This window comes from Nicotiana tomentosiformis, chromosome 4 (assembly GCF_000390325.3).
Source record: "Nicotiana tomentosiformis chromosome 4, ASM39032v3, whole genome shotgun sequence".
NCBI classification, from domain to species: Eukaryota; Viridiplantae; Streptophyta; class Magnoliopsida; order Solanales; family Solanaceae; genus Nicotiana; species Nicotiana tomentosiformis.
The window spans coordinates 126,529,631-126,547,058 of NC_090815.1; the positions used below are offsets into that span (position 1 = coordinate 126,529,631).

General features: G+C 38.8%; 1 protein-coding gene across 1 annotated transcript; it reads left to right on the top strand.

Annotated features, from left to right (window-relative positions):
* Positions 1-272: 272 nt before the first annotated feature.
* Positions 273-1,182, top strand: LOC104107234 (NADPH-dependent aldehyde reductase-like protein, chloroplastic). Its single transcript, XM_009615977.4, has one exon. It carries the CDS (start codon positions 367-369, stop codon positions 1,171-1,173), a length of 807 nt encoding a protein of 268 aa, XP_009614272.1. The 5' UTR covers positions 273-366; the 3' UTR covers positions 1,174-1,182.
* The last annotated feature ends 16,246 nt before the right edge of the window (positions 1,183-17,428 follow it).

The window sequence follows — 17,428 nt, forward strand, 5'->3', positions numbered from 1 at the left end:
TCCCTTACTAAGCAGATTTTTTTCTTATTTTAAGCTCTTCAATGTATTTAAAATCTTTCCTTGTTTTAACTCCATCAAATCCTTTTCATCGTTCCCTTTTCAAGTCCTTACCATTCTAAAACTCTTACCTTTTTAAACCTTTTTCCATATCTTTCAAAATCCAAGTATTTACCACCTACAATTTAATTTGGAATTACAATTATACTCAACGTGACACTCTTCTATATATATATATATATATATATATATATATATATATATATATATATATATATATATATTCCAAAAATATTGACATTCTTCAGTGTCTCTTCATCTTCCCTAACAGTTTCAACGCTTTAATTTCTTCAAAAATGGCGGAAACAAATGAAAACGTGGCCGTCCATCAGCAATCAACCGAAGGCCAAAAATTCCCAACTCTTAGATCGTGTAGCCATTGTTACCGGCTCTTCTCGTGGCATAGGCAAAGCGATTGCACTTCATTTGGCTTCTCTTGGTGCTAAACTCGTCATCAACTATTCATCAAACTCCACTCAAGCCAACGACGTCGTATCTCAAATCAATTCCGACTCCAATTCCCCACGCGCCGTCGCCGTCAAAGCCAATATCGCCGACCCGGACAAAGTAAAGTCCCTTTTCGACGCTGCGGAATCAGCATTTCAATCTCCGGTCAACATCTTAGTCAACTCCGCGGGCGTAGCAAACGCGAAGTACCCAACGGTCAGTAACACAACCGTCGAGGATTTCGACAGGATTTTTAGCGTTAACACGCGTGGGGCTTTCATATGCTGTAAAGAAGGAGAGAGCAGGATCAAACGCGGCGGAGGAGGAAGGATTATATGCTTAACATCGTCTGCAGCGGCGTCGTTTAGGCCTGGGAACGGAGCCTACACGGCGTCAAAGGCGGCGGAGGAAGCAATGGTTAAAATACTGGCAAAAGAGCTAAAAGGGACGGGAATAACGGCGAACTGTGTGGCGCCGGGACCTATAGCGTCGGATATGTTTTTCGACGGGAAAACGGAGGAAATGGTAAAAAAAAAAGTAATTGATGAGTGCCCACAGGGAAGACTTGGACAGTTGGAGGATGTTGCGCCGGTGGTTGGGTTTTTGGCCGGCGACGCTTCTGAATGGTTTAATGGACAGATCATTCGTGTCAATGGCGGCTACATCTGATTTACTTAAGTTTTTCCTAGTAGAATTTTGTTAGTATAAAGATGGGTTTTGGATTCAGATACTTTGGTTTTGTTTCATTTGGTTTTGTATTTGAATTTCATAAATTACTTTGTTTGGTATTTCTATATCATAGTAATCAAAATATTAAAATGTTTTTGTTTTTCTTTGATGGTTTTCTTGCAATTTTGGTGACTTATTTACGGAAAACTAAAAAGTTTCAGCAGGTGTACTGATACTCTCAGAGAGATATACAGAGATGTCTTTTAAGTTGTCTTTGCGATTACATGCCAATTTGGTCCCCTTAGTCACGTAAATATTATAAATTTAGAGTCCTCGACATAAGAAATTTTTTCTTTTTTTTTCCCCAATTTTTTTTAACTTTTTTCCGAAATCGGTGTTTGTTCATAAAATTTTCAATTTTTAGTTGAAAATGCATTTTGAAAATTTTTGAAAATTTAAAAAACTCCAAAAATTATTTTTCAAAATTTTCACTCCAATCACCCACAAAACTTCAAGAACAATCCAAAATTATATTCATGTTCAAACACAACTCTAAATTTTAATACCATTTCACTTGAAAAAATTTTCCCCATATTTTGAAATTTTACAATCTTATGTCCAAACGCCCACTTATTTTTTTCGTCAAACAAAGTGCAAAGAATATGCCCACTCCAATTTTCAAAAAACAAAAAACTTTAATAATCTATTTAGGGCCTTCAAATGGGGTATTTGCATCTATACCCAGTTTTTGGATCAACTTTTAACTTATACCCATTTTACAAAAAATATTGCAAGCGTACCCACTTTTCGGGTAACTTCAGACATACGGGCCTGAAGTAGCAAAAATTTATGTCTGAAGTTTGAACTTCAGAATGTTTTGCGTGAAGTGTAGCAAAACTTCAGATATTTTTGCTTGAAGTTTGGCCTGACTTGCAAAGGCAATCACGCAAATTTCAGTTCATAATGTAACGGCAAACTTCAGCTCAATAAAACTACAGCATGTTTTGGCTAAAGTTTTTGTTTTGTAATTGTTGAACTTCAGCATTGTAGGAGCTGAAGTTTGTTTGTAATTGCTGAACTTCAGCATTCTAGGAGGTGAAGTTTGTTTTATAATTGCTGAACTTCACCATTCTAGGGTTGAAGTTTATTTTGTATTTGCTGAACTTCAGTATTCTAGGAGCTGAAGTTTTTGTTTATATTTGCTGAACTTCAGCATTTTTAGAGCAGAAGTTCTAAGTCTGCACACGGAATTGAGGAAGATAAACTTTCAAAAAAAGAATTCAACAAAAGAACATATTGTACACAAACGAAATAGTACTAAACAATAATGAATTTAATAGATCATGATTAGCAGCGATTGATGCTGTTCGTTTCAAAGATTAAAGAATGAAAAATATTTTCGATATGAAAACAAGTAACTATAGATAAATTAGAACCAAAAATCAATGTGCTTGTAAAGTTAAAACATCTAAGAGGTTAAATTATTGTGAATAAGACCAAACTGAACATAATGGGACAAGCAGATATATATGAATCATCAGGCTAGAATGCATAACAATATCTCAAGTTTCAGCATTCAGAAAATGAAGGAGGAGGAGAAAGAGGCCTAAAGTTATTTAAAAAGTGGGTACAAGTTAAAACGTTTTTAAAAAGTGGGTATAAGTTAAATGAGGACGACCAAATAGGGCGCCCCATGCAATTTTTACCCTTCAAATTTGGCCCAAGCCCAAGTGATCCTCCTAGCCAATCCAAGGTTGGGATGATTATTGACCCGCTCATTTATTGAACTCAGTCTATCTTGACCTAACACATCTCAGCTCATTTAAAGTTGGGCTGAATTTTAGTTCAAATTGATCCATGAGTAACTTTGCCAAAATATCTTAGAAATAATTTATTTTTTTGATATGTTATATATGACCATAACAAAAGAAAAAAAAGTTTATACAATGTATAAGAAAATAATCACATTTTAAGTAAAGCTTGATAAGAGTTGGTGGGTTGGGCTATCCTAAATTTTAGCCCATTTTGACCGAGCTCATTTTAGTCCAAGAAACTTTTGGACTGGTCATTTGACCCGCCTAATTATTGAGTCGATCCATTTTGACCCATTCAAAATCTGCCCACCCCGTCCATTTGACACCCCTAAATATATTCAAAACTTTGATATTTTTGATTAATTATTACTTTTTCTTTTAGATAAAAAGATATTCAATGTTATTCATGATATCTCATACTATATATCTAGTGCTCACTGGACATATGGATATAGGTTTTTCCAAAACGTTTTCCATCGTACCGAACACACCCCGTATCGACCCTTGATCTCCTTGGCTTTGCTTTTAATGTAAACCTTTGGCTTTTCAGTTGCCTTGTTCTCATGTATCTAGATTGAACTCGTGGAGTACTTGTCAGTCTTAAATAGCTATTAGCATGCAGTTAGCCCGTTAATATTTTCTAGGTATATATAATTAACTTCTTTGCTCTGTCCGTGTCTATATATGTAGTTTTCCTCACTTGATCCATTGTCACTCTCTAACTCATTATTGTATAGGTCAAAATCTGCTTTTATTAAGATTTAACATGAAGCGGTATCGTAGAAAGCGATATGGTCGAGGTCGATTAGTAGATAACGAGGCTCGTAGTCGAGTAGTCAACAACGGCCGAGGTCGAGTGCTAACGGCTAGTTTTTGTCATAGAATATTCAGGAGAATATTCTATTTCATATTCTTGATGTTTGTACTTTTAAGGTTGACTGGAGAATAATCCATATAAATAGAAAAAGAGATAGGGATAAACGGGGGGATTCTCCGAGAAGAACATTCTTGAAAAATAATACTTTCTCTCTAGATAAAGGACAATCACTACCTTTCTAAAGAGATTCGATTGTCTTCTATTTTACACTTTTTTCATTAGATCCAAGAAGGGTCATGCCATTCTAGTATTTTATCTATCATAGACCATTATCAAAAAGAAGAATAATCCACCTCATTCAATATTGGGTGAATCATTCTCCTTATTTACTTTAATGCCACTTATCGTCATTTATTGCATGATATTTCTCCACCATTAATGATCTTGAAGCATTGAATGTACATCATATTTAATCCTCTCTTGACATTGCCCTTACGTGATTGGTGTTAATCGATTACAGATCTGAAGTTATTATCATTAATTAGGTTTATTCTTTCGTCATACAATATTAATTAGTTTAATCAAAAGTAAATATTTTTTCCCAAACAATTAATACATAGTTAGATTAGAAAAGTAGAACAACTGAAACTACAACAATCACCAAATGGTACCATGATTTCTCTTTCTTTTTTTCCGCTGCAATCTGCATTTTTTGTGTTTGTTTCTTGTTTTCCACTGCAAAATAACCTTCCTTGTAATTAGGTTTCCTTGTCAGTAGCATATATAAGACTGTCATTTGAGATATATTCCTTGGAATTTCATGCATTTCTATGTTAAAACCTTTAGCGCGCGCGCGCACACACACACATATATATATATATATATATATATATATATATATATATATATATATATATATATATATATAGCCAAAACCTGAAATTTTCTCAAGGGTGTTTGTTTACCCTAACTATCAGATAACAATTGAATTTATACGCGGTTTTAAGGATATATGATCTAATTTGATACAAAGCAAGAAATCAGATTTAATATTAAAGTAATCAATGGAAAGATGATTGCAAACCACACAAGTTAAACCACCTAGGCCTTGTGAGTTTAATCTCTTTCGACCTTAGATGTAATATTATTGAAGTTGGAATGGTATGAACAAAGCTAAAATAATAGTCTGTTATTTTTTGAAGTATGTTATAATGTCCTCTCATGAATTACTAAGTTCCCTTTATATATTCAGGGAGATAAATATTTTAAGACATTATTTTATAAGAAATTATGCAGACTGTTGGCTCATTTTTTGACTTAATCCCATGATTTCTTCCATAATGATTGGTTAATGGCGAAAATTATGGATCCTTGTCGGATAAGTTGGCGAAGCTTTTCTCTGAGGCTATTAGAAGCAGGATCGGTCGTGTCTTCGGTAAACTCGAGGGCAAATCTGATGGTCTTGTCTAACTTCGAACCTCGATATTGAGCTTTGTTTTATCGGTAACTTCGATTTCTAATAGATGATTCGAGCCTGGTCTATTGTTCCATATGCTCGATCAGCATCGAGCTCGGTTTTACCCGTATAGAGATAGTCCCTTCGTTTTTTGAGGAGTAAACGATGAAAAACGATATGAACCATCAATCCTCACATCGATAAATCATGATGATGAATTCATGACGTAGGTGATACGAATAAGGGAAATATCTCGCCAGTCCAGTCTTCGAGGCATTAAATGTGTGTCAGTCAATGGTCGACCATCTCGGGATGTGAACCGTCATTTGGGAACACGAAAAGTACCATTTAATCCTTTCATAAGAACCTTTTCCATCCCTTCTCTTGCTTCTGCGTTTTAAGAGAAACTTAATCTTTTTCATCTTCTGGTTTTCTGGTTTAAGCTTAAGAACTCCTTTCCTTGTGAGTCCTTTGAAATTTTTTCACAAGTTACCTTCTAGTTACAACCCATCTTTTACCATTGTGTTCTTCTCTTCTCAATTTAGAAAACATGGAAAAGACTTCAAAAATTTTTCCTCAAAAAAGAAAACCCATTCTTCCTCAAAGACATCGGAAGATGTCACACCTGCTGTTACTGAAGAACCAACACCAGAACCCCCTATACAGTCGTTTGTTCCATCGAGGTACCCAACCAGGGCCGACTTCAAGATCGAGAACACCCCCTTGGTACCGAGTCGGTGTGAGTCAGTCTCGAGGTACATATGCATCATTACTACCATCGTCCTCGATAAGGTCAAAAAGGACTGCCACTGGAAAAATAAAATTATTGTGATCCTTAGGGAAGAGAAATCGATCACCACCGACGTGGAGGGTTTTCTAAGTGTTTACACTTACCCTTTCACGTTGGGTCCTTTAGACCCAGTCATCATAGCCTTTTGCAAAAGGTACGAGGTAACTCTCGGGTAGATTCACCCCTCGTTTTGGAGGATTGTAATTCTCCTGCGTTTCTTCGTCAGCAAACTCGAGGAGTGTCCATTTACTATCAACCACTTCATGACCTTGTATAGCCCTCGACTTTACCGAGGGGGATTAATCAAGCTCGTACGTCGAGCCACTAAGGCCATATTCTCAAGCATCGACGAGGATCGGGGCCGGGGTTGGTTGGGCCTGTTTTTTTGAGTGAGGACCTCAGATTTGATCCCGGCTGTAGATATGCCATTTCCTGAGAAATGGAATATGAATCGTAAGTATAACTTCGTCTTCAAGATTTCTCTTATTGTTTTTCCTTTTTTGTCCCTTCTCATCGATATTATTTGATGATGCAGCTATCGCCCAGATGCCATATCCTGTTCCCCGACTCAGAGTGGGTCGAGGACATTGTGACACAGAGATCTTATTTCAAGCGCTTATGGCGTGAGCTCTCAAAGGGATGGTGGGAGGCCCGTAATCATGGTGATAATTTCTTCCCTAAGTTATATTCGATCTTAGTTTCATATAATTGATCTCTGAATCTCTGAATTGTTCAATTTTTGCTTTGTAGATCTACCAAAAGACGTCGAGATGAGGCCTCCATCAGCCGATGACGACATATGCATCGATCCCCTACTCCGAAGCAGGACAAAGAAAAGAAAAGAAGAAAACCTCCAAATTCCTCGGTCCCTGAAAAGCAAAGACCAAGGAAGCGGTTGGTGCATAAACTTAAGAAAGTCAGCACTCGAGAACTCTCATCCGACTCACTCCTTCGGTTGAGGGATGAGTCATGTGAATACCTGATTTTTGCATGCTTTTTCAAAAAATAAATAAATAAATAATAATAATAATAATAATAATAATAGCTTTTGGATGATTTTAGCTATTTTAGTTATTTTTCTTTGAATTTAATTGCGCATTTTTTATGTGAGTTTAATTAAAAAGTATTAAAATATTTTTACTTTTTTATTTGTATAATTTAATTTGCATCTCTAAAGGATTTATCTTTTTACTTGTATATATAGTTTTTAGACTAAAAAAGACTATAATTTCATTAGAGAGACAATGGATTGGGCTAGTGTATTTTACTTAATATTGAGCCAAAAGTTTCCCAAATTTTGAGTCCAAATCGGCCATACCCAGTCCAAAATGACTGGCCAAGACTTGGTCCAAAACGGCGTAGTTTCATGATGAAACTACGTCGTATCATTAAGTGAATCAAGATTAAATCTCATTCATTCATCTCTCCCTCATCCAATGGTCCACAATCAATCTCTCAACTAGGTATTTAAGACTTAAAAATGTGAAATTTTGCCCTCATTTCCCCCATAATTCTTTTTTTCTTCCTCTCTCCTCTCTCTCTTCACTCTCTCTAGTCGCCGCCCCTCCGCCGCCGCTAAAAATCGCCCACTAGCGGCGGACCACCTCCAAACACCTCCAAATTCACACCATGTAATCTCCACAACCTCCTCTTTCCATATCGCCAAGCCAAATCCTTCAAAACCCTCTCAAACTCCTTGAATCTTAGATCTAGGAAACTTTAGCCGTCACTTTTTTTGCCCAAATTCTTGGAGCTCCGGCCACTACCACTCTCACAATACCTACATCAATGGATAGAGTTTCTCAAGACCTACCTATTGATGTCAATTTCACCTCGAAAATTCGGCGATCAAAAATCGAGCCAAATTCCGGCGACCTCCCCGAATGCCCTCGTTTGGCATACCACCATTGTTTCGGCCACTTGAATTGTGAAATGGTAAAAATACTATTTGTTTATTCATGCCTAATTTTTTATTTTATTTTTATCTTTTTAGATTTTATTTTGTCTCTTATTAATTATTTTATCATTAGATTTTGAAGTTTGAAATGCTAAATATTCTGTTTTTGTACTTGTTGAAGTAGTAGAATAGTTTTGTATTGATAGAAGTGAGGTAATGGGGAATACTTGACAGTATAGGGTACCTGTGTGGTTGCTTATTTACTGCTTCAAGACTTTTTGAGTACAAAACTCAAAAGTCATTTGTTTGGTAAGAAAATATAGACTTTTGAACAGTTTTTGAACAAAAGTCTTTTTTTGAATAGTGAAGAGCAGATTTTGGTTAAAATACTCTCTTTTGGACAGGATTGAATAAAAAAGTCTTGCCTTTTGAATTTAAGTGCATATTTTGTGAAAATATTTGTCAAAAAAGACTGACTTTTAATCATGAAATAGCTGGTTATTTCACATATATAAAAATACTTCTTTATAGTAGTAGGAGAGATCTGGACACACAAAAAAAGGGAGAGAAAATCAGCAGCTAAAGCATCCTTTAACGACTAAAATTTCGAGTTTTTGTGAGTTGATTCTTAAGTGCAAAACTTTTTTTAAAAGAAAATATAGTAGTCTTGAAAGCTTCCTCCGGAGTTACATAATTGTTGTTTTCAACTGTTTTGCTGGGTAATTCTGGTTTCATTTTTCTTGGGTTTGAAATCTACTGGTTGTCGCTGTCTTTTGCTGTGCTGCTGCCCGTTTCATTATTTTGTTGTCCGCTTCTTGATTTTGGAAAGAGCTGACTTTGCTGTATTTATTCTTCTTTCTGCTGTCCGGGTAATATTCAGACCATGTAAAGTCCTAAAATCGAGTTGGAATGAAAGACAATGATGTTGGAAAATATTTTTTGCTTCATCCTTCTATTGTAATTCATTTTTATATGCTCTTGAATGTTGGATAATGTTATGACCATATGTTAGATAATTAAACTGTGTCAAGCATCTTTATTTTGTTTATTTTTTATTTTTTGCTAAAGTGTTAGTTATAATTCCACTGGGCCATCAGTTGCTTGTTTGTATGGAAGAAGTATATATTAAATTTTGAACTCATGTAACTATGTTTGTCCCTTTGTTGATGCCAAGCTAAACTTTGTTTTTATTTTTTATTTTTAGAGTCCCAATAATCTTGCTTATTTTTTGCAAAGGTTTATTTTAGTAAGGTAGTTAAGCTGTGAATAGAAAGATACTCTCCGTAAACTTATTTTTGTAAATAGTTGAATATGGATAGCAAATAGCAAAATAGGGCTAGATTTGTAATGTTGCTCTAAATGGCCACATATGCATATTTGAAGTCCAAAAGCATATGGGCCTCTTGGATTTTGTCTTGGACATGAGCCCATTAGCTCCATCAGCCCAACAGTGGGCTGCCTCATTTCAATGTTATCACAAGCCTACATCTTACTAGTTTTAAGCAACATAAGTTAATAATTTTCCAGTACTAGTCTCATTTTTTAAATTAGTAATCGTAATAACCTCAAAGTCATTTCATTTAGCCATACACTATTATTTTTTTCCAAAAAAAAAAATAATGTAGTAATAATTCTTGTCATGACTGCGGATTCATATGCGTAGCGTTGTTATGACAAAATTAATAAAATTCGTCTCTATCGTGCATTCCCTTGCGTGGTGCGGTTAGGATGATTTAATATTATTCAAATCTTTTCTTCAATTTTTTTAATAAATAGTAGCAGACATAGGAAAAACATGAAAATCAAATAAAGCACAAGTTATCCAAAAATTAGTTCAAGCCAATTTTAGTCAATAAAAGTGACCGTGCTAGAACCACCGGACTCGGAAAATACCTTACACCTTCTCCCCAGTCAACAGAATTCCTTACCCAGACTTTATTTTCGCAGACCAATAATAATAGAGTCAAACCTTCCTTTAACTAGGGATTCAAATAAAAGGTGACTTGGAACACCCAAAAATCTATTCAAGTGACGACTCTGTAAATAAAATAATACATACTCAAGTTTGTCACGTTAATTGAAAAACTCTTTAACCCATAACGATCCATAACACATATCTATCTTTGGGGGTAAAAAAAGGGGTGTGACAGCTCTGGCGAATCTATTGGGGACAACCAGAATTCGAGCTTGTACATTGACTTTATTTGGCTATATTAAATTTGTATACACTGTGATTTATTTGGGCTTAATATGCTACTTATCCTCTTTTTACCGTTTTGATATTGTTGAATTATACATATGAATTGTCTTCTCACGTACCCCTCTGAATCTTCTCAAAAATAAAATTGGGAATTTGCTTGACATAGCCCACTTTCTTTGAGATAGCCGAGGTACGTGTCACCCAGTGAATGATTTTAGTCACATATATTTTAGGCGGAGAGCACCACCAGCTAAGCCGAAAAGCAATGCTACCAGCATGCTGACGCTCCTCGGCTTGGGTTGTCCGCCATTGTCCGCCCGAGTAAGCCATATCTAGATACCTTCTCCTATAAGATTTAAAAACCTAGAAGAACAAGCCACATGCCTGGTTATCCCTAGTAGGATCGTTTTGTTCCATCATTCGACTTAGCGAAGCTTGACACAGGGGTCGGACTCTTATAGGACAGATATCCTCTTTGAGACCATCATGTTCACTTATGTGCTACTTGATACATCATTTGGAAGGCTTGATTGCATTGTTGACCGGTTGTAGATAATTAGTTGAGCGGAATTATAAATAATCATTCTCCTAGTTTAGTACAAATAATCTTTTTTTAACTAAGATTTTGTAGTAGTCTGGCGTGAAGTGTAAAGATTAATTTTCATAAAAATGAAAAAGAAAAAAATAGTTGGTTTTACCGATCTACACGAGTTTGATTCTTACCGGATGTGAGATATGTAGGCAACCTCCATCGGGTTCAGCTCACTTTTTTTCGGGGGTGGGGGGTGGGGGGAGGGGGGGACATTTTTGTTGAGATAACTTTAAACCTTCTACGGAAGTACCGAAAGGCTATTTTTGCAAAAAAAAATAGCCATCGTATCTAGTTCTGTCCAGCCATTTTTCCGGGACAAGCTTAAAATCTTCCTCGGAAGTGCTGAAGGACTATTTTTATAAAATAGCTACTTTGTCCATCTTTGTTCACCTTTTACCATGCCCTTATGTCCGACCATTTTCGCCAAGATAACCTTAAACCTTCTACGGAAGTATCGAAAGGTTGTTTTTGTAAAAATAGCCATCTTATCTAGTTTTGTCTGGTCATGTTTGCCGAGATAGCTTTTGAACCTCTCTCGGGAGTATCGAAGTGTCGTTTTCGTAAAAATAGCCAATTTATTTATTTTGTCTACTTGTTATTATTTTGTCCCATTTTTGTCGTTTTGCCGAAACAACCTTTAAACCTTTCATGAAAGTATCAAAGGATTGTTTTGTAATAATAGCCATGTTGTCTATTTTTATCTACTTTTATTATTTTTCCTTTGTGTCAGGCCATTTCTACCGAGGCGGCTTTAAAAGCTATTCTCGAAAGAATCAGAAAGTTTATCTCCGTAATAATATCCATTTTTTCCCTTTTACCATTTTGTTCTTGACCCGACCATTTTTATTAAGACCCTGGTTAGAAATATTGGAGGATTATAGATACCTTGATTTTCATGAACTGTGCATTCTTGACTCTATGCAAGATACCTAGGCAACCCTTCTATGGTCTGGCGTCGTGTCTAAATCGTACAAATTGGTCAAGTCTTACCATTTGGGTCACAATGAACTGGTCTTCAAAATTGTATCTTCCTCCAACGAGGGCGTCCGCTCTTCAATAAATCCTCACTTCAAAATGTGGTTAGGGTTGTTTACTTGAGTCCCACATTGCTATTTCTAACTTTCATGAGTCAAACCTTCTAACGTTGGCTTGCTTAGCAAGTGAAATGTTAGGCGCCATCACGGTTCGAAGGTGGGAAAATTCAGGTTGTGACAGTTGGTATCAAAGCACTAGGTTACATAGGTCTCACGAGTCACGAGCAAGCTTAGTAGAGTCTGAATGATCGGTACGGAGACGTCTGTACTTATCTCTCAGAGGCTATGAAGTTTAGGAACAATATCACTTCTTTCTTATTCTGTCGTGGGATTTTATTCTATCATCGAATATTGAACCATTCTACTCTTATTCTCTCGCAGATGGTGAGAACACGTAATACCTGTACCGATGGTCAGGGACCAGAACCCCCGATGGCAACTATGGCCAGGGGTAGAGGTCGAGGACGAGGTCGTGCTAGAGGCCGAGGTATAGCTCAGTCTAGAGCTCGAATAGCTGCACCTGTTGTAGGACCTCAGGTGGACCTTCAGGAGGAGGTTCCAGTTTAGAATGTACCAGTTGGACCAGTTTAGGTCCCGGAAGGATTCATAGCCACTCCAGTTCTTCAGGACGCTCTAGTCCGTTTGGTAAGTCTTATTGAGGGCGTGGCCCAGAATGGTACATTTCCAGTGGCACCAGCCATCTCACAGGTTGGGGGAGGAGCACAAACTCCTACTACTCCTACTCCGGAGCAGATGGCACCGCAGAATCAAGCTCTAGTAGCCCCGCCTGTTGGGGTAGTTCAGCCAGTTGTTGCGACACAGATCGATGAAAGGCCCGCCATGTCTTTTGAGGCCTTATTGAGACTGGATAAGTTTACTAAGATCTTTCCAGTTCACTTCAGTGGTACAGCATCTGAAGACCCACAGGATTATCTTGAACGCTGCCATGAGGTGCTGCGGAACATGGGTATAGTTGAGACCAATGGGGTTGATTTTGCTATATTTCAGATGACGGGCTCTACCAGGAGGTGGTGGAGAGATTATAAATTGACCCGACCAGTCGAATTTCCTGTACTTACATGGGAGCAGTTCTCTCAGCTATTTCTGGAAAAGTTCCTCCCTATCACACTGAAAGAGGAATTCCGCAAACAATTTAAGCATCTATAGCAGGGCAGTATGACTGTTACTCAGTATGTGTCCCATTTGTGGATTTGGCCTATCAGGCTCTACTTTTACTACCTACAGAGGGAGAGAGAGTGAGGAGGTTTATTGAGGGACTCACTCACCCTATCAGACTTCAGATGGCCAAGGAGACCAAAAGTGAGATTTATTTTCAGGTGGCTGCTAATGTCGCAAGGAGGATCGAGATGGTTCTTACACGGGAGAGAGGGCAGAGGTCCGATAAGAGGCCTCGTCAGTTTGGTGGTTTCAGTGGTCCCTCGTCTGGAGGCAGAGGTAACTTTGGTAGGGGTCATCCTCCTAGACCGTTTCATTCAGCACTTAATGTAACTCCCGGTGCTATTGGGAGTCACGTTCCTATTATGCCTTACTCTGGGCAGCCAGTATTCAGTGCACATTCAGCACCTATCAGGGAATCACCACTCCAGAGTTACTACAACAGTTATCCGGCCCATTTGGGTCAGCTTCAGCTTCAGCAGCCACGGCATCAGGATGGGTGTTATGAGTGTGGAAACATTGGTCACATCAGGAGGTAGTGCCCTAGATTGGCAACATTGGTCACATCAGGAGGTAGTGCCCTAGATTGGCGAGTAACAAATCTCGGTAAGATTCTCGTGCCATCATACCGACACCGGTTGCTTCACCGCCTGCTCAGCCAGCTAGAAGTAGGGGTCATTTAGCTAGAGGTGGAGGTCATGCCATTAGAGGTGGAGGTCAGGCCATTAGAGGTGGAGGTCAGACCGTTAGAGGTGGAGGCCAGTCAGTTAGAGGCCGTCCCAGGGATGCAGTTCAGAGTGTGGGGCCCAACCCCAATTTTATGCTTTTCCATCTAGGCCTGAGGCTGAGTCATCTGATGCTTTGATCACAGGTATTATTCCAGTTTTCCATAGAGATGCTTCAGTTCTATTTGATCCAGGATCTACTTATTCCTATGTGTCCTCCTATTTTGTTTCATATTTGGTTTTGCCTTGTAATTCTCTGAGTGCTTCTGTGTTTGTATCTACACCGGTGGGAGACTATGTTATAGTAGATCATATCTATTGTTCATGTGTGGTTACTATTGGTAATCGTGAGACTAGTGTGGATCTTCTACTTCTTGATATAGTAGAGTTTGATGTCATCTTGGGTATGGATTGGCTGTCCCCTTACCATGCTATATTGGATTGTCATGCCAAGATAGTGACCCTAGCTATGCCGGGGTTACCTCGGTTAGAGTGGAAACAAACTCCTGGTTATTCTGCCAGCAGGGTTATTTCTTATATGAAAGCTCGGCGTATGGTAGAGAAAGGGTGTCTAGCCTATTTGGCTTATATTCGCGATCCCAGTGCGGATGTTCCTTCTATGGACTCAGTACCGGTTGTTCGTGAATTTCCAGAAGTGTGTCCTGCCGATTTGCCGGGGATGCCACCCGACAAAGATATTGACTTCTGTATTGATTTGTCTCCGGGAACTCAACCCATTTCTATTCCACCATACCATATGGCCTCGCCGGAGTTGAAAGAATTGAAAGGGCAGTTACAAGACTTGCTTGATCAGGGATTCATTAGACCCAATGTCTCTCCCTGGGGTGCAGCAGTATTTTTTGTAAAGAAGAAAGATGGCTCTATGCGGATGTGTATAGATTATCAGCAGTTAAACAAGGCCACTATCAAAAACAAATATCCGCTGCCAAGAATTGATGACTTATTTTATCATCTTCAGGGTGCTAAGGTATTTTCGAAGATCGATTTATGGTCTGGTTACCATCAGTTGAAGATTAGGGCATCTGATGTCCCTAAAATAGCTTTTCGAACTCGGTATGGGCATTACGAATTCCTAGTGATTTTGAAGATTTGGAGGCATTACCTCTACGGTGTCTCGTGTGAGGTATTTACTGATTATCGCAGCCTTCAATATCTGTTCAAACAAAAAGATCTTAATTTGAGGCAGATAAGATGGTTGGAGTTGTTGAAAGATTATGATATCACAATTTTGTATCACCCCGAAAAGGCCAAGGTGGTGGCCGATACTTTGAGTAGAAAGGCTGTGAGTATGGGCAGTCTTGTGTATATTCCGGTTGGTGAGAGGCCATTAGCTACAGATGTTCAGACTTTGGCTAATCAGTTCGTGAGGTTAGATGTTTCAAAACCCAGTCGGGTTCTAGCTTGCACAGTCGCTCGGTCTTCTTTATTTGAGCGCATCAGAGAGAGGCAGTATGATGATCCTCACTTACTTGTCCTTAAGGACACAGTGCGACACGATGATGCCAAACAGGTTGTTGTGGGGGAAGATGGGGTTCTGCGAATGCAGGGTCATATTTGTGTGCCTAATGTGGATGGGCTTCGTGAAATAATTCTTGAAGAAGCACAGTTCCAGGTATTTTATTCATCCAGGTACCGCCAAAATGTATCAAGATTTGCGGCAACATTATTGGTGGAGGAGAATGAAAAAGGATATAGTTGAATATGTAGCTCGGTGTCTGAATTGTCAGCAAGTTAAGTACGAGCATCAGAGACCTGGTGGTTTGCTTCAGAAGTTAGAAATTCCTGAGTGGAAGTGGGAGCGTATCACTATGGATTTTGTTGTTGGGCTCCCACAGACTCAGAGAAAATTTGACGCAGTTTGGGTCATTATGGACAGGTTGACCAAGTCAGCATATTTCATTCCAGTGGCAGTTACCTATTCTTCAGAGAGCTTAGCTGAAATTTACATTCGTGATATTGTCCACCTTCACGATGTGCCCGTGTCTATTATTTCAGATCGAGGTACGCAGTTTACCTCACATTTCTGGAGGGCTATACAGCATGAGTTAGGCACGCGGGTGGAGTTGAGTACAACATTTTAACCACAGACAGACGAACAATCAGAGTGCACTATTCAGATATTGGAAGATATACTCCGCGCTTGTGTTATAGACTTTGGAGGTTCTTGGGATCATTTCTTGCCACTTGCGATGTTTTCTTATAATAATAGCTACCAGTCGAGCATACATATGGCTCCATATGCGGCATTGTACGGAAGACGATGACGATCGCCAGTTGGTTGGTTTGAACCGGGAGAGGCTCGGTTGTTGGGTACCGATTTCGTATAGGATGCCTTGGATAAGGTCAAGATTTTTCAGGATCAACTTCGCACAGCTCAGTCTAGGCAAAAGCGTTATGCCGACCGTAAAGTTCGTGATATTGCATTCATGGTTGGAGAAAGAATATTGCTCCGGGTTTCACCTATGAAAGGTGTAACGAGGTTCGGAAAAAAGGGCAAGTTGAGCCATAGGTATATCGGACCCTTTGAAATTCTTGAAAGGGTGGGTGAAGTAGCCTACAAGCTTGCATTACCACCTAATTTATCAGCGGTTCATCCGGTGTTCCATGTGTCTATGCTCTGGAAATATCATGGTGATCCGTCCCATGTGTTAGATTTCAGCTCAGTCCAATTGGACAAAGATTTGACTTACGAGGAGGAGCCAGTGGCTATTCTAGCCCGACAGGTCCGACAGTTGAGGTCTAAGAGTTATCCTTCAGATCGGGTGCAATGGAGAGGTCAGCGGGTAGAGGCATCTACCTGGGAGTCGGAGTCCGAGTCGGACATGTGGAGTAAATATCCACACCTTTTCTCCAGATCAGTTATTTTTTTTCTAACTCCGTTCGAGGACCAACGCTTGTTTTAGAGGTGGAGAATTTAATAAGAAATTCTATGTTCTAAGACCTCGAAAACACCATTTATCATTCCTCGACTTGCGTGCACAGTCTGCACAATTTTTCGAAAAGTTTTTATGTGAAAATGGATTAAAATGGGAAATAGAGCTTTAAAACTCAGCTAAGTTGACTTTGGTCAACATTTTGAGCAAACGGACCCGAATCAGTATTTTGACAATTTTGGTAGGTCCGTATTATGATTTGGGACCTAAGCGTATGCCCGGAATTGAATTCCGAGGTCCCTATCCCGAGATATGGAATTTTGATAAAAATTTAAAAGCTTGAAAGCTTAATGATTTCTAGGAAATTACTGATATTGGATTTATTGACCTCGGATCCGTATTTTGGTTCCGGAGCCCGGTATAGGTCCACTATAATATTTATGACTTGTCTGCCGAATTTGGAGAGAAACAGAATTGATTTGACGTGATTCGAACGTCCGGTTGTAAAAATATAAGTTTTAAAGTTTTCTTAAAAAACTTCCTTTGATTTGGTGTCCGATTCGTAGTTCTAGGTGTTATTTTGGTGATTTGAACGCGCGAGCAAGTTCGTCTGAGGTTTTTGGACTTATGTGCATGTTTAGTTTGGAGCCCCGAGGGATTGGGTTGGTTTCGGGTGGTTAACGGATCATTTTCGGACTTAGGAAATCTGGTTTTCTGCAGACTTCAGGCTTCTGGTGTATTCTTCTTCGCGTTCGCGAAGGTACTCTCATGAACACAAAGAGCAAATTGGGGCTGGAATGTTTTGTGCTTTGCGTTCACGACAGAGTGACCGCGTTCGCGAAGGCTTGAGGTTCAAAGCT